This window comes from Protopterus annectens, chromosome 12.part0, assembly GCF_019279795.1.
Source record: "Protopterus annectens isolate FY-2018-M chromosome 12.part0, PAN1.0, whole genome shotgun sequence".
Classification (NCBI taxonomy): Eukaryota; Metazoa; Chordata; order Ceratodontiformes; family Protopteridae; genus Protopterus; species Protopterus annectens.
The window spans coordinates 1,155,444,234-1,155,471,822 of NC_056746.1; the positions used below are offsets into that span (position 1 = coordinate 1,155,444,234).

Consider the following 27,589-nt stretch of genomic DNA (forward strand, 5'->3'; position numbering starts at 1 on the left):
GGATCGTTGGGCTAAGCTTGTGGCTAAAGGTCTGCTACCAGCTTCTGCCCTGGAGTCTGCCTTGGTTTCCTCTCCAGCTGGTAACTCTGTGCAGGCAGGGACTCAACCTCCTGCCAGGCCTGCTTCCTCAGAGTCGTCTCTGAGAGGTAGGGACAAGAGAGAGAAGGAGAGGCGCCATAAAGAGAGGGACAAGCCCAGAAAAAGGTCTCCAGACAGGGAGTCCTTCTCCAGCCCGTCTTCTAAGGTTCTCTGGTCTCATTCTCCTCGGCTCAGCTCTCCCATTTCTCGTCGGAGCCGAGGCACTCCCCTCTGATCTGACCCAGACCAGAGTTGGTCACTTCCTCCAGATAGACTCGGAGTGTATCCAAACTTGATATGGACAGACTTACAAGGAGGTTCATCCAGAACCAGATTCAGATGGGGGTCTTACCAGGGCCCTCTCCCATTGTTGAGGGTTCTTATTGTACTATGTTCCACCCTATTGCTCCTTCCCCGATCCGACCCGACGCTTCGGGGTTCTTGGGACTGAGACCTTTCGGAGCTGTGGGGTCGGCGCCAATTGTTTTAGTTTCCTCGACACCGGCCGTCACCTTGGGTTCCTCGGATCCGATCTCAGATCCAGGGGACTCTCGGAGCCGTGGTCGGGCAGTCTGACCCGAGGGTCGTAATCTCGCTCTTTCGGATTACACCCTCGGTGCCCGGACTACCCCGCCGTCGGCTCTGGTCCCTGCTTCAGTGCCGGGCAGAGCCTCTTCCTTACGTTCTATGGAGGTGTGCTCTCCATCGGCATTCGGGGCAGTGGAAATGGTCCTCCCAGGGGTTGAGACCTCAGCTCACATCCTCAGATCCCACCCAGACCCCTCTGTTTTTGGATTCTGCTCCCATTGCCCTGTCTCAGGGACAGCCGTGCCAAGGCAACCCCAGGTTGTTCCCCTCAGGGAACCACCAGAGGCTTACGAATCCTCTCCAGAGAGTCACACTGGAGCGGAACCTTGTAAGCGCAAGTGCAAGAGGAGGCACTTGGACTCCCCTGAGTCAATTACCACTGATACGGACTTGGATGAAGGAGAGGGTTCCCCCAGATCACCTACTGAGGATGTCTCATTCGGAGACATTATGGAGATCCTCCACCAAAGAGGAGGTTGGTCAGCCCCCAAACCCTCTGCGGATGAGTCCGTATTCCTGGAAGCTTTTGGCACGGGCCCATCTACTTCCTGGGTCTCCCCTCCAGCTGACCCTTTGGTGGACCTCATCACCACTAGAGCATGGAAGGATCCACCGTAAAGCCTATACCCAAAAGGCAGACAAAATTCTTTCCCCGCCGTCAGGCAGGCATGGTCCAAGGGAGACCCAGTAGATGCTTTCGTGGTTGCAGCTGCCACAAAGAAGGAACTGGCACAGGAGAGTTCCACTGTCCATCCACCAGACAAGGAGTCCAGGTCGATGGATAGTTTTGGGAAGCGCATGTACTCGTCAGCAACATTTTCTATCCGTGGCCTGAATTACTTGGCACATGTCATCTGACTGCAGCGAGACCTTATATCGGAGCTGAGTCGCCCCCGGAGTCTCTGTCGCAGCAGGACAAGCAGTCCTTCACTGCGAAGATGACTACACTGAAATCAGTGACTAATACCTCTATGCGTCTCCTCTTTCATGCCACGGAGGGAGCCGCTAGAGCTGCTGGTACAGGCGTTGCCTTGAGGTGACACGCCTGGATCAGGCTGTCATTTTGCGGACCCCTTTAAGGGGTCTTTCATCAACGCCCCATTCGATGGATCATCCCTCTTTGGGAAGACTGTACGTGACACACTAACCCAGAGTGAGAAGGACAGAAAGACTTTGTCAGCCATCGGAATCAGCTTCTCTAACCCCCAGAGGTCCTATTCCAGGAACCAAAAGGGGCAAAAGAAGATGTGGTTCTGGAAATCACAGTCCTTTCGTGATGCTCAGGAATATTCGTCCCCCAGAGGCAGAGGGGGTCAAGGCTGATGCCGTCCCAGAGGCAGAGGGGATCCCAGAAACTTCGGGTCTAGGGAACCTTTTTCCGACAGACCTGCACAGCAACCCTGAAGGGTTGCCCGGCTGCTCTACTGTGGAGGCAGTTGGGGGAAGATTTTCCTTGCATCCAGCAGCATGGGAGTCCATTACTGCAGACCACTGGGAGTTAAACATCATATCCAGAGGATATTCTGTCCCCTTCATTTCATGTCCCATAACTCCAGCATGCCTTCCAGATGTTCCACCCACTCACAGGGAAGGCTGCAGCTTTAGAGGTTTCGAAGCTGCTACAAAAACGAGCCATCGAACTGGTCCCCCCAGATCAATCTGGATCAGGCATCTACTCCAGGTTCTTTTTAGTGCCAAAGATGACGGGGGACCTCAGACCCCATTCTGGGCCTGTCTATCCTCAACCTGTCGGTAGAGAAACAAAAATTCCGGATGGTCACTGTACAGTCCATTCTACCGTTTCTGAGAGAATGCGACTGGATGTGCTCGTTAGACCTCCAGGATGCTTACTATCACATCAAGGTCCACAGAAGCTCCAGGAGGTTTCTACGCTTCCGGCTAGGGGCCAGTCACTTTCAGTTCAGAGCCCTACCCTTTGGTCTCACCACAGCCCCCAGGGTGTTCACCAAGGTTATGGCGGTCGTAGCGGCTCAACTGAGACTTCAGGGCATTCAGGTATTCCCCTACCTAGACGACTGGCTCTTCGCTGCATCCACCAAACGTCTCTTGTGTCAGGCCCTACACTACTTCCTTGGTCTGGCTCACAAGTTAGGCATCACGATAAATATCAACAAGTCCCACCTGGCTCCGGTTCAGATCATAGACTTCATCTGGGCACGATTGGATTCGATTCAGTCAAAGATTTTTCTCACCCTGGAAAGGATAGAAAATCTCAGCCTCCATGCATCGGCGATCCTGGATCACTCGGTAGTCACAGCAGCCGATATTCACAGGGCCCTGGGTTCGATGGCAGCCGCAATCTCTATCCTCCCCCTTGCACATCTTCACATGAGTCCTTCAGTGGAATCTGGCAGTTCAATGGTCCTGGCTAGACCTTCCGATGAATTTCCACATCCGAATCAATCGGACATGCAGAACGTCACTCCAGTGGTGGCTTCAATCAGCGGACATTTTCACGGGGCGCAGCTTTCTAGCCCCTCCGGCTCAAGCCACCGTGACCATGGACGCTTCCCAGCTCGGGTGGGGGGGCACTTCCTGGGAAGAATGGTCCAAGGCACGTGGTCCCCTCCAGAGACCAAGCTACACATCAATGTCTTGGAGATGAGGGCAGTGCTTTTAGTGTTGAGAGCCTTCCACCCTGTCCTACCTCTGGGGATGGTAGCCATTCAATCAGACAACATGTCTGTAGTCTGGTATATAAACAAACTGGGTGGGACCCGATCGTACCCCCTTTGTCGCGAGACCATGAGGGTTTGGGAGTGGGCTATATCCACCAGCCAGTTTCTCATAGCAACGCATATCCCGGGACGCTACAACATTCTAGCAGACAGTTTAAGCAGGGCAATCCTTCTGCCTTACGAGTGGTCTCTGAAACATTCAGTGGCGGAGAAGATCTTCCGTGTTTGGGGTCAACCTTGCTGTGATCTCTTCACATCTCCTTCCAAAGCGAAGTGCAGCAACAACTTCGCTCTGATCCCCCCTCCGGGGGATGTCCCCAGGGACGTTCTGGTCCATGCTTGGCCCCTCGGGCTACTGTATGCTTATCCCCTGTTACCTCTTATTCCGAAGTTCCTTCAGGGAGCTTGCCGGCTGCAGTGCAAAGTCATTCTCATAGCTCCCTTCTGGCCGTGTCAAGTGTGGTTCCCTTCCTATGGTCTCACCTGTTGGCTCCTCCATGGACTCTAGATCCATGCCTGGATCTGATCTTTCACCTGTTGGGCTTGCCCCTGCCCAACCTGGGCAGTCTCAAGCTGACGGCGTGGCTGCTCCAGTTCCCATGATCATCAGGACTCCCGGACTTTCATCCCCTGTTAAGAATATTCTGATAGCTTCTCTTAAAGCCTCCACTAGGAAACTCTACAATAGCAAGTGGAGACGTTTTTGCGTTTGGGCCTCTCAGCGTAATCTGAACCCGTTTACAGCCCTCCTGCCGGTCATATTGGATTTTCTGGCCGATCTTTTTCGATCAAGCGCAAGTGCTTCCACCATCAAGATTCAGCTGGCTGCCATCTCTAATTTTCATGTGGGTGAAAATAAGGTTGCTCTGGCTTCTGCCAAATTGTGTAAAGCTTTCCTGAAGGGCACTTTTTTATTGCGACCTCCAGTTAAAGAAACAGTGCCCCCCTGGGATCTGACTTTAGTCCTTCAGGCTTTGACCTCTCCCCCGTTCAAGCCAGCCGGATCAGTTCCGATGAAGTTTTTGTCATGGAAGACAACCTTCTTGGTCGCCATCACTTCAGCCAAGAGAGTTTTAGAGTTGCAGGCCTTATCCTCCTTGCCCACCTATTAGGTTTTCCACAAGGATAGGGTTTTGCTGCGTACGAATCCTTCCTTTTTTCCCAAAGTGTCCTCAGCAGCCAATATTAATCAGTCTATAAATTTGCCAGTCTTCTTCCCAAATTTCCAAAATAGAGGTGAACGTAAGCTTCATTTATTGGATGTCCATATACAGCTTCATTTTTACCTCCATAGGACTAAACCCTTCCGGAAGTCAGATCAATTGTCTCTTTTTCTAAACCATTTTTGGGCAACAAAGTTTCGAAAGTGTCCTTAGCAAGGTGGATCACTCTTTGTATTGCACAGGTTTATAAGGACAAATGTTTATCTCCTCCTGGTGTATTGAAGGCTCATTCCACTAGAGCAATGGCCACTTCTGCAGCTTTTTGGTCAAGAGTTCCGTTAGACGATATCTGTGCGGCAGCAACTTGGGCCAATTCGCATACATTCATCTTTCATTGTAAATTGGATCTTATTTCTAGAGGGAGAGCATCCTTTGGCTCTGCAGTGCTCAGAAATATCCTTCCATAGGGGCTTCCCAGGAATACTAGTAGCTGAGGACTCTGTCCCATATGTGCAGAATGAATGAAGTCAACTACTTCAGATAAAGAAGTTATGTTCTTACCATAACGTTCCATCTGAGTAGTAGACTTCATTCTTCTGCACCTTCCCTCCCTCCATCCCCCTCACTCTTCAGGTTTTTCCTGTTTAGGATTGTGGTTATGTTGCCATTTAGTGTCAGCAAACTCGATCTGGGGATAGACAGGAGGAAGTGATGTAATATAGGTAAGGGAGGAGCTTGGAGCTCGGAGCTGATGCTTGAAAAGTTTTGCCGGCTCGGATCCGAATCGGATCCGTATACCCATATGTGCAGAAGAATGAAGTCTACTACTCAGATGGAACGTTATGGTAAGAACATAGCTTCTTTTTTTCTCCAGTGTATCCTCTCCCCAGAGGTCAGCCCCTAAAGCCCTGCAGGAACATTTGCTTTTGCTTCTCCTTGGCCTTTAGTCTCTTCTCTGGGCTTCAAGTTCTGAGGTACGTCACATTTATACTCCATGGTTTATGGCCCTATGTGTGACATCCCATGCACCTATGTCAGCCAGGCTTAAGCTTTTATATAGGAGCCAACGTCTGGTCACCTGAGGGCTGGAAATCCCACAGTTTGAATACTGCAACATGGAAGAGAAGGACATCTATGGTTATGGTAAGATTTTACACAACTTTTCTTTCTCACGTATGTAAATGTATGATTGCCTGTGTTATGTGATCATTTAATAAGGATGTTTCATTTAAAAAAAAAAAAAAAAAAAAATTTAGTACTTCTATGTCTGCAAGCAGGGTGGGACTTTCATCTCCTTTATCAGGAGACCAGATCTCTGTGGGATTGGGCTATCAGATGGCAGTTGTGCTTACTGTTCACGTGGATGTCTTCAGAAAGACATGATTTTTGAGCTGTTAGTAGTAATTTAAATCATCATATGCAAGAAGAAGACATCTTTGAGGAATCAGGCATTCCCAAAAAAAGGTCTCTTTCCAAGTCAAATCAGCAAAATTATGCGACAGCTCCACCTGCAAGAGTCAAGACAATGAGATGCTCTTCTGATATGTACTGTCTCCGTTAACAAGAAGTTCATATCCCCTTTCCCTCCAACCGTGCTGTTTCAGCAGGTCTTTCTGGAACTGCAGAAAGAGTGCACGTCACAATTCTTATCGCACCATATTAGACTCAAGTTTGATTTTGCTCGTCCAAGCCCTGTGAAGTCTGCGTTCTGTAGTATAGAATTACTATTATTACTATTCTATGTGTTTTTAATGCTTTGCTGGTGAAGCTGATAATAAAAGTTTTGTTCTTGCACTTTGGTTTGGCACCTTGGTATCCTGTCTTTTTCGAATTTACCAGTTGGTGCTGTTCCTGCAAAGGATTTTTGTTTGGTGGTCTGTTTGTGCGATACAGGATCCATGGCTGAGCGAACGGCTAGTGCGGAATATTGTGACACACCAGCGTTGTTGCAAACTGATGAGGAAGGAACGGATGATGTCCCGGTAACGCGACGCGAATTCAAACAGGTGATGTGCCTGCTTTCCCAACTTACGGGTCTGTTAACTAGTAATGGCTCGCAAAATAGCAGAGAAATACCAGCTAATCAAGAACAATTACTTGCTGTAAGTGATCTAGTTTCCGGAAAGTCTATAACCGGGACCATAGGAAACGTTGAAATGGGCACAAGTACCAACACGGAGTCTACAACCACACAGCAAGTGAGAAGCAAGCGAGGAACCACTTATACCACTTCTTCTGGACCCGACAGAGACTTCAATTTTAACAAATGGACCAACAAAGGTTTTTCCTTTGGGCAAGGTACTGTTCACACTAGCGAAACTGTAAATAATAATCTGGAATCAAAACTCAAAGATTTTAATAACAAACTGTACTCTTATAAATCAACGAAACTTGAAATAGACTATTTGTCTGAATGTTTGAATGTTAAACGAGTCCCTAAGGGACTGCGTATTGTCAAATTTCCCAATAATGCTACTCCTGGCAGTGAATTGTATAAAGAACTGACAGCCCTGTTCAATAGAACGGGACTTGAAATGTTAGGGTTAATGATCAAAGATTATGAGGTTAAAGCCTCAGTGTTGCTTGATGAAGTCAATGTATTGAATAACAGTATTGTTAAAGACACGATGTTTAGCAGTGTAAAAAAAGATTATGAAAATACATTCAATGAAATAGACAATCATTGTGTTAGGATTGTAAATAGAAAAATAAAAAAATTAGAACGTGACTTGCATGACTACAACACAGGACAGGCATACAAGTTATATGGCAGGAACAGATGGGAGAGAGACCAGAACTCTAACAATAATGTTGACAATGAACAAGACAATGTCTTTAATGAAGGTGTTGACGACCAAGGACCAAGAAGAAGTGAGAGGCTGGCACAAAAATATAACCCACAACCCAATCAGCTTAGGGTAGGCCAGCAGGATTTTCAATTTGGCCAGGGGAGACAGAGGAACAGATTAGTGAGCACACACACCAGGAGATGGAACCCCCCAAGGAGACAATAATAGATAGAATAGATTATGTAACATCTGAAAATGGTGTTACACGTAATTTATGTTGTAGTGTTGTCAAAGAGGGCAATTTCTCTATTTTTAATTACACGGAAATTGAAGTTAGCAGTTTATTTTTTGATGTATTCACTAAAGGACTTCATTTTGTGCCAAATAACACCATTAATGTACCCAAGACAATATTGGATTTAAAACTTTACACAAGGCAATTGAATTTAGCAGTGAATTTAAAAGGGAAACCATTGGATAGTAGTAAATTACATAGAAAAAGTACATGGAACCCCCCATTACACCCGGTCATTAAAACATTCGAAGAAATGGTGGAAATAGAGATTCGTAATGTAAACACTAAAGATGGTTTAAAAAGTAGCAATTTCTCTGACGAATCCTACCAACTGATTAAGAAATTAAACAGTGAAGGTATCAGGGTAATGAAAACAGACAAAGGGGGAGGTGTAGTATTGATGTACCAGCATGATTACACAGCGGCCCTACATTCACATTTACATAACAATGAGCAATACAACCAGGTATCCATCAATGAAAGGAATGTTGCGTATGCTAAAATTAAATATAGGTTAGAGGACAACTTATACCAAGGGGCAATAAATGAACAATTGTATAATTATTTGTTGGTCCCCAAACCAATTACCCCCATCATTTTCGGTATTCCCAAGGTGCATAAAGGGCTACAGCCATTAGTATTTAGACCTATTGTAGCCGGAGCCAAGGGAATTACCGAACCACTAGGGAAATTTGTGGATGTAATATTGAAAAAGTACACAGCAACTTTGAAATTCCTATGTAAGGATTCCTGGGAATTTCTACGTAGTGTTAAAAAAGAATTTTACCATGAAACCAACTATATGGTCACAGTGGATGTAGTTGAACTATTTCCAAGCATTCCACATGAGATTGGCTTGGCATGGTTCAATGAAATGTTAGCTGAACATTCCAAGCTAGGAGGTAAAATAATAGCACTACTTGTTGAATTCATGGAAGTCATTCTAAATAACAATTTTGTATACTTTTGTGGGGAGCTATTTAGACAAAAAAGGGGAGTAGCTATGGGGACCCCGTGTGGGTATTGGGAGTCAAAATACATATTCAACACAAGATGGGTAGAACACCTGGTACATTACCAACGCTATTTGGACGATATATGCATTTTTTGGAAGGGCAGCAAGGAAGAACTTGAACAATTTATTGAATACATCAATAATAGTACAAACTTTTTAAAATTCACATGTAATATAAAAATTGACAGCTTACAATACCTTGATGTAGATTTGCGGAAGAATATAGAGAAAGACTGTTTCATGTCTAGCATACATCGAAAAGACAGTTATTCTAACATGTTCTTGCATTACAATAGTAACCATCCTTTATTTCAAAGGAAAGGAATTATTAAAGGACAAGTAATTAGAGCAGCTAGAATATGTAGTGAAGAAAATTTGTTTGACGATGAATGTTTATTTTTGAAGAAGTTATTTCAAGAAAGAGGCTATCCAACACAGTTAATAGATGTAGTAACATCAGAAGTAAGAAGCCAAAGAAAAGAAAAGTACTTCCCTTTATTAGGTGAAGAGCGTAGGCATGAATACAGGAAAATAGACAACAAAACAAAAGAGAATGAATGTCTCTTTGTCCACACAAACTGCAATGAAAGTGTTGCAGTAGAGAAGGTCATTAACAAATACTGGCCAATAATAACCATGAACGAAGAATTTAAGAAAATGTTTGGGGGTAAACCACAATTTATTAGAAGACGGAACAAAAATTTGAAAGAACTGCTGGAAACAAACTTTGATGTAAGACAAAGTGGGATGGCTCAAAAGACTGGGACATTCAAATGTAATAGTTGTAGGCAGTGCCCCAATATTATGAACAAAAAAGGGTTCTATTTGAAGTCAAGAAAAATGTATATAAAATCACCTGGGTACTTTAATTGCAAAGCTAAAGGAGTAGTATATCTTGGGTTATGCCAGTATTGCCAAAGTTTTTACATAGGCAAAACAGAGAGGGCACTGGCAAAAAGAATATACGAACATCTTTACGATATCAGTAAAGGCAAAGAAACAAATGCCTTCTACAAACACTCCTTAGTATGCGAAAGAATGCAGATAGAGTTCATAGTGTTAGAGCAGGCAAACATCAACCCCAGAGGGGGTGACTGGGAGACATCATTAGAGTTTAAAGAACTGCTTTGGCAGATAAAATTAGATGCAGCTAAATCACCAGGTCTTAATGGAGCTATCAGTATTGGCAGCTTGTTAAAAATCAGAAGAGCGAAGCTATAGAATAATAATAATAATAACAAAAATGTGAATTAATAAAGAATAGATACAGCCTAGCTCCCTGGCCACATAAGGGTTAGTCAGCAGAGGCTTGCAAAGAAGTAAAAGAACACAGACAAAATACAGTACAATGATAAATTGTATATATGTACTATTGTCTATATTCACAGAGAGATGAGAGAGAGAACAGAGTATATTTTTTAACAATATTAGATTTTTAGCATAAGTAATTTTTCAGAGTTTGAATAGGGTATCCCTATATCCATAATATATGAATGGAATGATAAGAATGGTATCGCGATGGTTTTAGTTAACCAATGTTTAGTATAAAAATAGTACTTTACTGAGCAAGAATTTGTTTTTATTATATTTAAATGTTAATGGATGGTGGAGTGAATAGGTTCAGTGCCACTTATATAATAAGAACTAACACCACCAATTTGTGATAGGTTAAAGGACCCTATCTTTTTAAATGCAATGTAAAAAACATTATTTTAGGAGACCAATAATTAAAGCATGGCAGGAATAGTATAAAATAAAAGAAATGTAATGCAATAAAAATGTCTTGAGGGAGGGCCGGGTGAAAGCTTGGAAAGCTGTATTTTTTTTTTTTTTATGTTGTTCTATGTTTTTTAATTTTTTTGCTAATAAAGTTTTGTTCTTGCACTTTGGTTTGGCACCTTGGTATCCTGGTTTGGTATCCTGTTTTTTTTTGGACCTGCAAAGGATTTTTGTTTGGTACCCTATGTACTCTCTCTGGGCTGCATACAGCTGTTGTTTTTTTACCGATCCTGGTAGATGTCCTTCAAGGATGCATCTGCAGTCCTTACAAATGGGTTGTCCTGTCCTCAGGCAGCCCTTCGGTCGGCCAGATTCCAAAGTCTGGGTCTGGCCTCGGCTGATGTCGCACTTCACCCGACGTCACAGCTGCAGTTCTTCGGGTATAAAGGCATCAGCCGACGCCATTTTCCTCAGTCTTTCTTGCCGCGTGGCGCCTGAAGCAGAAGCTGTTCGCAAGTGCCGGTCGGTCAGAACCAGAGATTACTACTACCGAAGACTTCTAAAAAGCTAAGTACCCCGTTGGGGACTCTCTTTTGCCTCAGCCGATGTCAGAAAAAGTGAATAACTGTTTAACTTGTGGGAAACAAATACCTCATAAAGATTTCCACTCTTACTGCCTACCTTGTTTAGGCCCAGACCACGACGTAGCAGCTTGTCTAGCCTGTGCTTCTTTCAACCGACGGACGCTTAGACGTCGGTCGGAATTTGCTGAGGAGTTTTTCGGCTCCGCTTTTGCTTACATTATGCCGTCGGAAACTCCTGACTCCACAAATATCTAAAAAGCGCAAGGAAAAGGACCGACACTCGCGGTCCGCGGTTTCGGACGAAACCGTGCTTAAGCCAACCGCGAGTGTCTCTGTTTTGGCTGAAACCGAGTCCACGGTTCTTCGGCCGAAAGCTTACCTCCTACCGAGGCCTCATCCAGCATGGCTGAATCTGCTACTGAAATCCCACCTGCTCTTGCAGGTTCACAGGATTTATCTGATACTATTCCTTTAGATATTTCTACTCCTGCACGTGGAGCTGCTAGGCCCCCTGCATCCATGTCGATTAAGGCTTTTGCCAGGGCTAAAGCAGCAAAATCTACCAAAACTGTGCCTGCTAAGACCCCCTCTCACAGGCCTAGCTCGAGTTCTCAAATGCTTAGTCTAGCAGAGGATCTCATTTCTTTGATCCGGGGATCCCAACCCCACCCAGACAGGGCCTCTCACCCACCTCCAGAGAAGAGGCCTAGAGCAGAGCCCCCTGAGCCAGTTTCTTCAGATGACTCCTCTGATGATTCAGATAATACAAACCCTCCAGAGGGCCCTTTTTCTCCTTATGAGGACTCTGATGCAGAAGAATCCATTCCTTCTGCCTCTCCGCCTGAGGAATTTTCTTTTGGGGAAACCTTGCATGCTATGAGGGAACAATTTCAATGGCAGGGCCAGGATTTTTCAGACTCTAGGAAAAGGCTTAGAACCTTTTTGCATTTGCCACAGCATAGGCCTTTAGCCATTCCTCCAGTACTTACTGTTGTGGATGATGCATTTAATGATGCTTGTACTGCTCCTGATTCTCTTCCTCCGGCCCCTGCTAAGCCCGATAGGTACTACAGGGTTCCGGACACGCATTATCATTTGTATAAGGCTCCTTTTGCAGATCCTGAAACTATCTCCCAGGGACCCAAGGCTGTAGCAGCTACCTCTGCCAAAAACCCCCTCCCCTCTGAAAGGGAATCTAGGGCCTTAGAGAGATGGGGTAAAAAAGTTTACACTTCTGCTACTCTTTCAGCTAGGGCCTTAAACTGTCAATTCCACATGATTCAGTATCAGGAATTTATGTTAGATCAATTAACTAAAAAACTGTCCTCGGATGAACCATTAGACAAAAAATCTGTTCAGGAAATGATACATAATATTCAGCAGGTCAGTAATCATTCCTTAAAATGCGGCTATGATGCACTGGAGGCTTCTTTTAGATCAGCTATGACTGGTACAGTGATCAGAAGACATGCATGGTTAAAAGAGCAGTCCTTACCAGACCATGTTAAATCAAAGCTCCTAGATGCTCCTATGGATAAGCTCAATTTGTTTGGCTCCCCGGCACAGCAGGTGCTCAAGAAAGTGGAAGAGAAAGCAAAATCTGTCCAGACAGTCAAGGATTTCTTGCAGGTCCAGCCTCCAAGCTTTAGTAGGAACTGGCCTTCCAAGAATTGGTCCTTTCCAGACACCTCCAGAGCCCAGAGAGGCAGGAATAGGCGCTCAAGAGGCAGGGGTCAATCCAGAGGTGCCTACAGGAGAAGTCAATGGCAGGCTAACAACCAGCGAGGTACTGCCACAGATCCAGCTACCACCACTTCCACAGGACAATCACAGTGACTTGGCTCTGGCACCGCCTACCAGGGAACAACTAGAAGCACCCTTAGGCGGAAAGCTAGCCTTATTTTCAGTAAACTGGCACTGCATCACAGGAGACAAATGGATTTTGCAGACAATAGACCAAGGTTACAGGTTTCACTTCCATACTCTACCAAGGAAGAGAGGAATGCCAAACCTACCTCCAAATCAGAAAACAGAAGCTCTACAACAAATAAATCACTTACTAAGGATGAGAGCTATAGAAAGGGTACCGTCTATGGAACAGGGGCAAGGATTTTACTCCAGACTCTTCCTGGTACCAAGAAAAGAAAACCAATGGAGACCTATTCTAGACCTGTCCGCTCTAAACACATACCTCATTGTTCCAAAATTCAAAATGCTGACCCTACAGCAGCTTCTTCCCATGCTGGGCAAGGAGTCTTGGCTGGTAACTCTAGATCTCAAGGAGGCATACCTGCACGTCCCCATACGACCAAATTGCAGAAGATACCTCAGATTTCTTGCAGGATCAGAGCATTATCAATTCTCAGCATTGCCCTACTGCGCCCAGAGTATTCACGAAATGCCTGGCATCAGTAATGGCTCATTGCAGGCTTCAGGGAATTCAAATTTACCCTTACCTGGACGATTGCCTGTTACAAGCGGACAACAAAAACAAATTAACAAAAGATTTGACAAAGGTCATTCATCTACTGCAAGCCCTGGGATACACAGTCAATATAAAAAAGTCAAGGCTGATACCATCCCAAAGGATAACCTTCTTGGGTGCAGAGCTGGACACATCAAACCAAATGGCATTCCTAACAGTAGAAAAACAGAAGCACCTCCCTCTCTACTTCATGGCATTAACAAAGCAGAACCAGCTAACAGCAAGAAAAGTCCTGCAAGCCCTGGGTTACATGGCATCCTGCATAATATTGATTCCACATGCCAGACTACATATGAGAAAGTTACAGTGGTACCTAAGGAATTTATGGCCTCAGCACAAGCACAGCCTAGAAACCCAAATTCCAATAATTCCATGCCTGAAGCAAGAATTCCAATGGTGGGCTCAGGCCTGTCAATCAAACAAAGGACTGTCCTTCCACAGGCCTCAACCAAGCCAGACCATCACAACAGACGCCTCAGACCTCGGTTGGGGGGCACACATGTTGGACAAGTGCATACACGGCTTATGGACTCAGGACCAGCTGCACCTACACATAAATCAAAAGGAGATGCTGGCAGTAAAACTGGCAATTCAGACATTCAGACCATTTCTTCGGCAGGGTCAATTGCTGATAAGGACGGACAACACCACAGTTATGTGGTACATCAACAAACAGGGAGGCACGCATTCATATCCTCTATGCCGGATGGCAATGGACCTCTGGAATGTGGCCCTGAGCTTCAACATTCAGTTACAAGCAATATTTGTACCAGGAAAAGAAAATATACTAGCAGACATCCTAAGCAGAACTACCACGGATGCCCACGAATGGATGCTGCATCCAGACATCTTCAAAACCATTACAGGGAAATGGGGACTACCGGAAATAGACTTATTTGCATCCCCACACAACGACCAATTGAAAAAATTCTGCACGAGGGCATACCACCCACTTGCTTGGAAGGTGGACTCCCTATCTTTCAGTTGGAAAAACCTGACAGCATATGCATTCCCACCTCTTCCTTTGATGCACAAGGTGCTATTGAAGATCAAAGAAGACCGTCCAAGGATCATCCTGATAGCTCCAGACTGGCCGAGGCAGCATTGGTACCCATTACTGAGGAGTATGTCCCGGGAACAAATATGGCCTCTGCCCCTAGTTCCCTTACTGTTAACACAGAACAACTTCAAAACCTGCATCCAAACCTAAAAACACTGCAGCTGGCTGCCTGGAACATTGCACAAGACAAAATAACCCAGATTTATCTCAGAGGGTTAAAGACATTATCTTGGAGGCTCGCAGACCCTCAACAAGAAAAAATTATTCAGCAAAATGGAAAAGATATCTCATTTGGAGTGCAGCAAAAGGAGAAAATGTGTCACTGGTAAACATAGCTAACATCCTGGAATACTTGGCAGAGCTCTTCCACAATGGCCTGTCCTACTCTTCCATTAAGATTCATGCATCAGCTATTTCAGCAGAATACAACATGGACCCTCCAGTCTTCTCACATCCTCTGCTCAGGCAGTTTCTGAGAGGAATTAAAAATGTAAAACCATCTAGGAAGCCACCATTGCCAGCATGGGACTTGAACTTTGTGCTAGAAAAGTTGACACTCCCTCCTTTCGAACCAGCAGCAACAGCAGACTTACAATACTTATCATGGAAAACTGCTTTCCTGCTTGCAATCACTTCAGCAAGAAGGGTTTCTGAACTACAGGCATTAATGGCAGTACAGCCCTTCCTTATCTTCCATCAAGATAGTGTCCATGAGAACTAATCCTACTTTTATGCCAAAGGTGGTCTCCAGGGTATCTCTAAACCAAGCTATCCACCTGCCTACATTCTTCCCCAACCCACAGAACAAGGGAGAAAGACGGTTACATACCTTGGATGTACATAGACAATTGCGTTACTACCTGGACAGGACCAAGGGCAATAGAAAAACTGACCAGCTACTGGTAGCATATGCAACAGGAATGGAAGGAAAAGCAATTTCAAAACAGACAATCTGTAAGTGGATAGGAAATTGCATTAGATTTTGTTACTCTTACCATGGGAAGAAAACTCCAGAAAACATCAGACCTCACTCTACAAGGGCTACAGCCACTACCACAGCTTTTTTTACGAGGAGTGGCTACCAAAGACATTTTAGAGGCTGCTACTTGGAGCTCCGTGCATACATTTGCCAAGCATTATAATCTACCCTTATATTCCAGATCCCGAGCAGGTTTTGCCACTGCTGTTTTGCAAGGGATCTTAACTACACCATAATCTTATTGTTACCTCCTCCCCTAGTTTGGCTATGGTATTCTACCCATTTGTAAGGACTGCAGATGCATCCTTGAAGGACATAGTACAGTTTTGTACCTACCATAAATGTAGATGTCCGAGAGGTATGCATCTGCAGTCAGGATTACCCACCCTCCTTCCCCTCTGTGGTACTCCTAGGGTATTTGCCCATCTTGTAGCTAGCTGGGGGAATCTATTATGGTGTATTTGTTTGTATATATGTATATACATGTTTATTTCTATTTGCTTTCTTTTGTTTGGAAATATTTGCATTTATCCAAATTTAGCCTTCCTAGAGGGCACCTGGCATCTGGGGCAAGAAACACTGAGGAAAATGGCGTCGGCTGATGCCTTTATACCCGAAGAACTGCAGCTGTGACGTCGGGTGAAGTGCGACATCAGCCGAGGCCAGACCCAGACTTTGGAATCTGGCCGACCGAAGGGCTGCCTGAGGACAGGACAACCCATTTGTAAGGACTGCAGATGCATACCTCTCGGACATCTACATTTATGGTAGGTACAAAACTGTACTTTTTTGCTCCCCTGGTTGGGTTGTTGTATCTGCTGAATGATTCAGAGGCGTGTTTTTGCAGGACATCTGTGATAACCTGATCCAGAGTTCTTACATTCACAATGTCTTTCAGCTTGGGCGTGAGTGAGAGTTTGGGTGATTAGTCCCTAAATTTGCCTAGGAACTCCTAGGATTGGACTGGTCAACCCACATTAGTACTTCGTGGCATATATTCATTTGGACTGCTGATGGAACTTTCCTGTCAAAGCCTGGTTGTTGTGTACTTTATCATAACTGCAGATGTTCCAGAGGTGTTCTGCAGTCAGGCTATACTCCTTCCCTCTGATCCTCTGGTCCGTCTGCTGTGTTTCTCTGCCAGATCTTGTTCTCCCCTTCTTGACTAATTCCTTCCTAAGAACATAGGGTAGAAGGGAATTCCCTTTCCTTTATGGATGCCTTGACATCTATCATCTGCCATGATTATGTCAGAATGAGGAAGAGAAGTGTCTTCCCAGTGACAAAATAGTAGCACCTAGCAATACAAGGGCTTCACTACATATTGGACTCTGAAAGAATGCCCCTAGAAGATCTGCAGTTGTAATCTTGTGCATACTACCCTTTATTAAGTGCATAATTGTGTTTGATGTACATAAAACAAGTAATCTCTGTAGTAAAGCTTCAAAACAACCGACTAAACAAGTGTAGTGGGTCCAAAAACAAAACAGTGTAAGAAACTTCTCTGTGTGGAAGATTTTCAGTCCATATATCTGTAGTTAATCACTGTATATTAATCAGATCAGACAATAGTAGTAGAAGTAGCAAACTTAAACTCTTCTTAGGTCAAAACAAAAAGAAAATATATAATTGTATGTACTTAAAGGATTTTCGACTGGAAACAGACTGCCTGCCTTGCTTGGATTACTTTTGAATATTTAGTAATACTGTACAATTATATATTTTCTATTATTTTTTGTGTTTTGCTTTGACTTAAGACGAGTTTAAGTTCGCTGCTTCTACTACTACTATTGTCTGATCTGATTAATATACAGTGATTAACTACAGATGTATGGACTGAAAGTCTTCCACGCAGAGAAGTTTCTTACACTGTGTTTGATGTACATAAGTACACACTGGAAAGATCTCATTTTAACAGGGGCAAACTCATGGTGGCCAGTATGATAAAAATTTGTTCTTAAAGCTTTTCTTCTGGATGCTGTCTACAGATCGAGTAAGAAGAAGGGCTGATATCATTGTTACAAGTTTAAAAGGCTGTTAAAATCTAGAGGGAAACAGCTGAAATAGAAAATAAAGCGGACATATATGCAAATATACTTTTCCAGTGTGCTTTTCAAAATTAAACAAATGTCAGTTGTTTAAAAAAAAAAATTATAACACAGGGAATCTATGCTTGAGCAAGCTTTAGGCTTGTCAAACCCACATAGCTGCAAGAAATGTCACCATTTCACCTTTTGTTTCTCCAGACTGGTCTATGTTGACTACATAAGGGTCCTTTAAATTTCTAAGGTTAGTTTAGATAAGCGCACATGTGATCATGCATATAGCTTTGCATTATCACCAAGGATATAATTTTCCGTTAAATCCCCCCCCCCGCGCGGAGAAAACCCAAATGTTCTGAATTTAGCGGAGTGTATTGCAAAAACAGAATTTTCATGGAATTTGGTATTTTAGGCTGCAACCTTCCTTCACCTTCTAATTACAACTTGTAATCATTTTTGGACTGATGTGCACTTACAGCTGGCTTTTGTTTTGCATGTATTTATATGTAAGTATATACACATGTATATTACACACACACACGCTTGCACATAGATGCAGTAAAAAGTTATAATGTAATCACAGAAATTACCAGAAGTTACACAAGTCATGGAGATAATTCCTGAATTTCACCTCATGAAAATTGTGTTTTACTTAAACTCAGGTCAGTATCTGCGTGCTACAGGTATCATTTATATCTCTCATATGTTTTGGGAATTTGAATATATTTAAAAACACCTCAATTAAGTTATGATTTGGGTTTATTATAAAATAAGTCATTATTATGAGTATTTTTAAGGCATGCATGCATGGGTTCTCAGCTGCATCATTTTCATTTTGTTTCTGGCAGGTCAACAATGTGAAAGATTTGTACTTGCTGATTGAAGAACAGGAATTAAATCCATCGATGGATAAAAATGCACTGGCAGGAGAAATCTGGTCTCTGAGCTCAGTTGTAGATGGAAGTAATGATTCAAAGGAGAAGTCTCGCATTGTGTCCCAAGGCAGCAAGCTGGTGTGCACTTTTTTGTTCTGTATTTTAAGTTGTAGCATTCACTTTGCAAATGTGAAATGTAATCTGATTTTGACTAGTGTGCCTCGGTTCCTGCATTTTGTCACAAATTTGAGATTTCTTTTCTTCTCTCTTACAACATGGTGTCAGTATGATTATTTACCAGAAACTATCCTGAAGTGTCAGAAGGTTCATTAGGTTGGCAACGCCTAAAAAGGCGTTATAGGGGTTGACAAGGTTTTAGCCATTATTCAGAAGCCTAGAAGAGACCAATGTGGTCTGTCAACTATATCCTCTCTGGCCACCAAGTATTGAACCCCTTTCAAATGACACCAAAGACTAAGTCAAAGTCAGTTTTCTTCTCTTTTTGGTAAAAAAAAAAAAAAAAAAACAGGTTCTTTGATTCATTTCCTTAAAATCAACTCAGAAAAAAATGGAAAATGGTGTTAGAGTGACAACCCAATACAAATAAAACAAACAAAAAAAAACACTCTGAAGCCAATATCCTACGACCTCTGTAGAATTTACCAAATTTATTAAAAGTCACAGAATCACAAACCACACAGCCGCAAAGTACTCCAAAAGGTCAAGCGCTTTCGTCATAAGACTTCATCAGAACATTGAAAGCTTGTGCAATTACCCCTTTATACTAACAAGCTTCTCTAATTAGACAAACAGCCCTTAAAGTTGAAGTAACAAAATATTTTCATTCTTTGAGTACTTTATGGCTGTGTGGTTTGTGATTCTGTGACTTTTAATAAATTTGGTAAATTCTACAGAGGTCGTAGGATATTGGCTTCAGAGTGGGGTTTTTTTTGTTTGTTTTATTTCCTTAAAATCATAAACAACTGCTCTTTCTTATTGCATGTGTTCTAAAGCTGTTTTGGGGCTATTTTTAGTGAATATTGTATGTACTTCTGCTCTTTGCCCACCCTGTCACTTAACGTTCTGTTTACTGTCTTGGACCAGAGCACAATACTTTAAGTGTTCTATTTCTGTTCTTTTCAATAGTGCCAGAAATGGGAATCTTGAAAGGGTATTAGACTTTCTTGCTGACTGAGGGCACTTTTGGTCATTGAAGCAGCTGCTACCACTTTTGAGTCCTCTCCAGATACATCTGTTTTATAGTCATCTTGGGCTCAAGAAAAAAGGACATTTATCCAAAGATCATAAAGGCCATGAAGAGTCTAAACATTGTTTAAGAAATCAGGACTTGGTTTTAAATCCTACACGCAAGCCAGATAATAGAAAAGTTAAAAGAAAGGCATGACATTTCAGCAATTACACATGTGGGTTCAGAAAGGAATGTGTATGTGTATCCATGCCTTATCCCTATAATTTCAGTGAAAAAACAGAGCAAAAATGGGACTTGAAACTTAAATTTCATTATTTAATTCTGTTAACCACCACTGAAAAGCCATCTTCTGCTGAGGTAGCACTGATTTTTTCCTCCTGTCCTTCACTGTGTAGTTCCCTTTAATTGGCGTACATTAATTGTGGTTTGATAACTATTGTGATAAAAAGATTCAAGAGTACAATCTTCACTTAGTTAAAACATTACCCCATGATGCTGGTGAACTTGAGGTCACTTCCAACGTCTCCAGCAGTTCAGATGCCTTTCACTTTGGAGGTGTCACTGACATTAACCGTAATGATGATACAGCTGATGGAATCTCACAGAACAGCTGATGGGATCTCACAGATGTCAGCGTTCACTATCTACAGACTGGTGGTCTCATTGCCACTCATCCTAACTCCAGTCCCACCACCAGGTCTGAGCCCCAAGTCTGCACTGGTGGTGGTGTATCCAAAATCAGTTATTTGGACATCCAATATGTTTATTTATTTACCATTTGTTTACCAGGAAAGTCCAACTGGGATTGAGCCCATTTTCAGCAGAGGCTGGGGGAGAAATGCTCCAGACAGATGTCTTTGGAAAGTGGGAAGAAACCAGAGCACCCGGAGGAAACCCACGTGAATGTAGGGAGGACATGCAGACTCCACACAGAGGGCACCTCAGCTGAGAATCAAACCGGAGAACCTCTTGTTGTGAGGCAACAACGCTAACTGCTGCACCACTGTGCCGCCCATGTTGAGAATGATTTCTGCACTTCCAAGAAAACATACACTGACCAGGATACATGAAACACACATGGGTATTGTAAAATGCAACAACAAGCATCAGACTTGTCTTGTCATGGTCCTTTTCAGTATGTGACATGCTGCAAAAGCAACAATAGAGATGAAAGCGAACGAAAACAACACTTGACCAAGACAAATAGTTCGCTGGAGAGACCAAATGAGGGTCTGAGACCAGATAAACTTAATCCAAAGGTTTATTCGTAGGCAAACAAACAAGAATAAACCTTTGGATTAAGTTTATCCGGTCTCGGACCCTCATTTGGTCTCTCCAGCAAACTATTTGTCTTGGTTCACATGCTGCAAAAGGCTGTATCTCAAGAAAAAATGACTCCACATATGGTAACCAGATTGTTCCTTGGTAAAGGGTTGCAGTAGATTACATTCCATCATTGAGACTCGGAATATGTAAAATGCACTAACTACTATTCAGAGCACCCTGTGTTTTCCAAACTAAAAAAAAAAAAGATAGCAAAGTCTGATTATTGCCAAGAAAAGAGCTTTTGACAGACATGAGACCTCAGATAGTTATTTCTAACAATAGTCCACAATTCAGAAATTTACAGTTCCAGAAATTAATACCCAGAAGGCAGTAGACAAGTTGAAATGCCATCTAATCAGTAAAAATGTAATGAAAAAATGTATCCTAGACAGCAAGCTAGCTATTGGAGCTTCAGAATACTCCTCTGCAGCCAATGGGATTGTGACCTCATATTTTAAAATTATTATAGTTTTGTTCTTAGTCTGTGACTTGTCTACTTCTTTGGTGCTGCTATAGCCACAGCAGATACAATGCCTCAGGTGAAAATGGAAGCAATCGTGACATCTTAAAAGATAACTAGAAGACAGCACAAAAAGCCGTAGTCGTCCTTCCAGGGGATATTGTAAAAATATAAGACCTGACAGACAAAAATAGCAATAATCAGGAAGCACTTGTACTAAGAGCAGCTTAGATACCACAGTCCTACCCTGTTCAACTGCTACAAGGTAGGGCTATTGAAATTATTTTTTAGTGTTCTGGTTATTGCACATTTTATATACTTCTGCATATAGTTATACGTACAGTGGATATAAAAAGTGTACACACCCCTGTTAAAAATGCCAGGTTTTTGTGGTATAAAAAAATGAGACCACAGTAAATAATTTCAAAACTTTTCCCAACTTTAATGTGACCTATAACCTGTACAATTCAATTGATAAGCAAACAAATCTGTTGGGGGGGGGGTATAAAAAAATAAAAAAAACGTACAGTAACCAGGTTGCATAAGTGTGCACACCCTTAAACTAATACTTTGTCGAAGCACCTTTTGATTTAATTACAGCATTCAGTCTTGGGTAGGAGTCCATCAGCATGGCACATTTTGACTTGGCAATATTTACCCACTCTTCCTTGCAAAAGTTCTCCAAATCTGTTAGATTGCGAGGGCATCTCTTGTGCACAGCCCTCTTCAGGTCACCCCACAGAATTTCTACTGGATTTAGGTCTGAGCTCTAGCTGGGCCATTCCAAAACTTTATTTTTTTTCTGGTGAAGCCATTCTTTTGTTGAATTGGATGTATGCTTGTGTCATTGTGTTGAAAGGTGAAATTCCTCTTCATCTTCAGCTTTCTAGTAGATGTTTGAATGCTTTGGGCCAAAAGTGACTGGTATTTGGAACTGTTCATAATTCCCTCCACCTTGACTAAAGCCCCAGTTCCAGCTAAAGAAAAGCAACTCCAAAACCTAATATTGCCACCACCATGCTTCACTGTGGGGATGGCGTTCATTTGGTGATGCAATGTGTTTTTGCACCAAACGTACCTTTTGGAATTGTGGCCAAAAAGTTCGACCTTGGTCTCATCAGACCATAACACATTTTCCCACGTACTTTTGGGAGACTTGATGTATTGTTTCACAAATTTTAGCCAGGCCTGGATGTTTTTCTGTGTAAGAAAAGGCTTTTGTCTTGCATTCCTACCCCATAGCCCAGACATATGGAGAATACGGGAGACTGTGGTCACATGTAGTTCACAACCAGTACTTGCCAGAAATTCCTGCAGCTCCTTCACTGTTGCTGTAGGTCTCTTGACAGCCTCCCTGACCAGTTTTCGTCTCGTCTTTTCTTCAATTTTGGAGGAACGTCCAGTTCTTTGCAACGTGACTGTTGTCCCATATTTTCCCCACTTTTTGATGATTATCTTCACTGTGTTCCATGGTATATCCAATGCTGTGGACATTGCTTTTGTACTCCTCTCCTGACTGACACCTGTCAACAATAAGATCCATTTGATGCTTTGTAAGATCTCTCTGAACCATGGCTTTTGCTGTAGCAGGCAACAGTGAGTAAATGTCAGGAAAATCCTACTAGGACAGCTGAACTTTATTTGGGGTTAATCAGAGTCTCTTTAATTGATGGCAGGTGTGTACATAAGAAGACTGAATGCTGTAATTAAATCAAAAGGTGTTTCAACAAAGTATTCGTTTAAGGGTGTGTACACTTATGCAACCAGCTTATTCTACATTTTTTATTTTTTTATATTTTTCCCCCCAACAGATTTATTTGTTTTTCAATTGAATTGTACAGGTTATAGGTCACATAAAAGGTGGGAAAAGTTTTGAAATGATTTATTGTGGTCTCATTTTTTTATATCACAAAAACCTGGCATTTTAACAGGGGTGTGTACACTTTTTATATTCACTGTATAGTTGTATTTTTTTAATTTTTGAGATGCAGTTAAAATTAACTGCAACTCTGTCCCTTTAAGAAAACCATTGTTGTCAGAAGGAACACTTCTTGTGTGTCTCTGTGAACTAAAAGGTCTCTTCAATTCATTTTGCTTCTGTTCTTTTTATAGCTTTGCAGCATTTTACACTTGGTAGCCAACATAGACTCTGTTAAAGATGATGGATTCATGTTGTATATTTTCAATAGTTTGAGAGACTCCAGGTTAGAGTTTCTGTTCTAAGCAGTACAAGTCAAGTTCTAGGATTGCTTAACATGTGCATTTCATACTGAAAAGTAGCTCGTATCCAGCATGCCAGTTACAACGATGTATGCCCACTTTAATGCAAGGTATTATTGGCAGGCCCTGGTCTTTTTGTTTAAATATTACAAGTTTCATGGACATGTGAAAACAGATGTTACAAAATGTAATAATTAGCTACTTTGATGTTAGATTGTCTGCATTTGAGAGGTGAGAGAAAACAAAGTCTCGGTTCATGAGGGAGTCTATTAGGTGCTTGTTTTTCAGAACTCTTTCTGTGTATCAAAACACATTGGCTGAATGATTAAGGCAGCAGAGGTCCCAAAAAATTATAGCAGGGCTATACTCAGTGGGGTAACAAGCTGGACAGAGATGCTGTGACCGTCGTGAATGTTTACTGCAGATGTACCTCTTCAGTATCAGATATGCAGGTTATAGATGCTCACCGTAATGATTAATCTGTAAGAAGAATTCCATGTTCAGTATCCAAACGGCTCCCAGCTTTTGTTTGCCTCTTTTCAGGCATTTGAAATGTATTGTATTCCTTTAGAGTTTTCACTTTGTGTGGAAATGTAATGAGTTAACAGGATGTGGTACATTGTGAGATGGGGAGGGGAGCTGATGGGCTGGGAAAGTTTAAATTGGCAAATGGTCCTTATGGCGGTGGCATCTATTCTAAAGCTTTAAATGCAGATGTTCTTTGTCATATTCAGAATTTTTCAGTTTTTGTAACTTTTTTTTGTAACTTTACTGTGCTGAAATGCCACGGTGGTGCAGCAGTAGCATTGTTGCTTCACAGCAAGAGGTTCTCCCGTTCGATTCTCTGCTGGAGCGCCTTCTGTGTGTGGAGTCTGCATGTCCTCCCCGCAGTAGAGTGGCGTTCGAAAGACATGCATAGAATGGGCGTGCCTTCATTGAAGGTTGGGCGTCGAGTTGGCACCTCACCTTGGCACCGTAAAAATCTACTGCCAATCATTGGCGGACCGGAGTTCCGCTGTGACAACCCCTAACCGGGAAAAGCCAAAAGAACAACTGTGCTGATTACATGCTCAAGTCATATCTCTACAGATGTGCCTCATGTGGTAAGCAGTCTGTAGTGTCTTCCATTGAAAGTGTGTTTTTGGAGGAGGGAGAACGTACACTACCATAAGTAAAAGTACTGCATGAAAGTATGAGGCTACTACAATTAGGAGACCAAAAGCCGTAAAACACAGTTGTTAAAGAGGAAATACTAGAGGAAAATGAGAGCTAAAAAGTAAAGAAAAAAGGGTTGAATCTAAAAATTCACCAAAGGAAAGGTCACCAAGAAAGTTAGGGAAGAGCAGTTATCAGGTAGAGAAACACTCCCAGAGGTTCACAAGGGAAAACAGTTTCTCAGAAATTAGAGCAGCTTCTGACATTGATGAGCAGTGATGTTTTTTTTCCACTGGTCACCACTGACAAGTGTGCACCCTCACTGCAGTCACTATTTCATATTACTTCATATGCTTTCTTCTTCTGTTTTTTCATTCTTTGTCAGGGCACTGTCATAGCAGTCCCATTGTTGGGTAGTTTTCCACTGCATTGAACAAGACTTGCAAGCCATCGGCGTCCGGAGTGCCCTTTGCAGTGGGACTGAATAGACTAGCAAGTGGGGGAATCACATCCAGTTTTTCTTTTTTTTTTTTTTTTTTTATATATACAAGACAGTCAGGGCTGACCTTTGACCAAACAGATTTGTCTAAAGTGTATGGCCGTTGTGCTTTTTTTTTTTTTTGACAAATACAACAAAACCTTTTTCTGGAACAATAAAGGTTTCATCCTACTAGAACTGTAACAGTGTAAGCCTAGTACATGAAAAAATGTTTCTGCTCAGTATGTATGTAAAGGTGTGACATTGACTTCATTCTACGCATTCAGACAACATTACATGGTGCATGCTCGGTCTAGGGAGAGAACTATGTGCTGTTCTGTGGGTTGCATTGTCTTTGTCATAATGACATTGCTTGGAATTCTTTTTTGATCACTTGTTTTACTTATGTTAAGAATCTTCCTCAAAGACAAGATCTTTGAGAGTGAGAGGATTTTTTTCCCACTGGTTACATACCTCTCACCATCCCACTTGTGTTCCTCTTCCTTATTGCACTTGTAGTAACTCTTAACCCTGTTGGAAGATTGTGACTCAACAGTGCAGATCCCTAAACTGTAACAAAATGAGTGCAGTCTGCTACAGATAGTGAAAAATCACTGTTACACATTAAAAACAATTTCCCTTCACCCCATATCCCCACTACTTGTATATATTAACTCTGAGACCACTGAACCACAGAAAAAAAAAAGGAATTCTCAGTAATACTTTTTAGACTTGGTATATATTTTTCTCTCAACATACTTGAGTTTCACAGTTCTGAGTGTCACTGTTACTGTCCTCAGACTTAAAAACAGAAATCTCTCATAAACCATTACTGTGCTTACAGTGTTATAGTTAGGTCATTAAGTGTTATTTTATCCCAGCAAGTTTCTCATTTAATAGGTCAACACTAAGCTTCTGATCTGGTAGATTGTAACATAGCCACAGTTTTTCTACAAGTTAGCACTATTAAAACTAGCATGTCCAAAGGTCAGTCAATGGTTTCCTCTCCAGTCCAGCTGGTGAATCTGGGAATTTTGAGGCAATGTTACAACTGTCTCATGTACACGGACAACCCTCTCCTCCTCCAAACAGGTTCAAATATATGTGAGAGATGCAACTATTTAGCCAAACTGGAGGCTGAGCTCTCTCAACTGGTTTAACCAGTCAAGAGGAGAAGGTAACCTCACACAACACAATTCCAGTATCACATAGCCCCACCACATCAGCGAACCAAACACATAAATACACAAAAACATACACGGAGGCTCTAAATAAAAATCTACCTAAGCAACAGAGACCTCCAAAGCTGACATCCAAGCAAACGCTACCTCAAAACAAAACATGCACAACACATAGCCCACAAAGTCAGTGTGCCAAGCAGCCACAGCCCTTAAGGCTGAGTAACACACCTGATACTCTTGTAATAGGTGACTCTATTGTCAGACACACTGACGTCCCGCTCACCAGGCTGAATAAAGAGAAGGTCACGGTGAGCTGCCTGTCGGGTGCTAGGATCCGCCACATAACGCAAGCACTCAGGTCACTCCAAAGCAAATACAAATATGACTCAGTCATTGTACATGCTGATGTGAATGACCTGAGACGTACCTCCCTGGACTACATGAAAGAGACATAGAGGAGCTCTCTGATCTTGTAGCCCAGGTTGGTATGACCCTGACCTTGAGCAGCATCTTACCCTCACCTAGAATGATACCACAGTACAAAGACAAAATGATCGATTTTAACAATTGGCTAAAATTTTGGTGTCATTCAAAGGGGATCCAGTGTCTGTCAGCCTGGGATGACATGCTCGACAAGCCACGTTGCTTCGCTAGGGACTGCTTGCACCTGTCACCACTGGGCTTTCGGATATTGGCAAAGGCTCTTGCCACCCCCATAGTGCCTTTTTTAGGCAAGGCTCAAAAGTCAAACCCACCCCATAGACAGCACAAGGAACAAGAAACTAAGGGTAATGCTGCTTAACGCCAGAAGTCTTAACCTCAAGATGCACGCACTCAAAGCTCTCCTCAGTATGGAGAACATCGATATCTGTGCAGTGACAGAAACCTGGTTCAAGGCTCCAGAGAGCACCCCAGCACTACCAGGCTATACCTCATATCATGCTTTTCGGCCCCAAAACCCGGACCGAACCACAAAAGGAGGGGGAGTTTCCATATTTATCAAGGATATCCACACCTCCAGGTTAGTGGCATTGCACAAAGTATCGGAGACCATCCATGTGCAACTAACAGTGGGCAAGACTGCTTTTCAGTTTATAGCATCCTACAGACCACCCTCTCAAAGTCAGGAATCCCACTCGGCTTTCCTGAAAACATTGGAGAACATGAAGATCTCTCCGAACACCATTA

General features: G+C 42.7%; 1 protein-coding gene across 3 annotated transcripts in view; it reads left to right on the plus strand.

Moving 5' to 3' along the window:
- Nucleotides 1-27,589, plus strand: part of SOGA1 (suppressor of glucose, autophagy associated 1) — a 972,945-nt gene that overhangs the window by 820,310 nt on the left and 125,046 nt on the right. For all 3 annotated transcript variants that reach the window (XM_044090186.1, XM_044090184.1, XM_044090185.1), the window contains exon 9: nt 18,345-18,509. In XM_044090186.1, the coding sequence (XP_043946121.1) occupies nt 18,345-18,509 (165 nt within the window). The remainder of the gene's footprint in view (nt 1-18,344; nt 18,510-27,589) is intronic.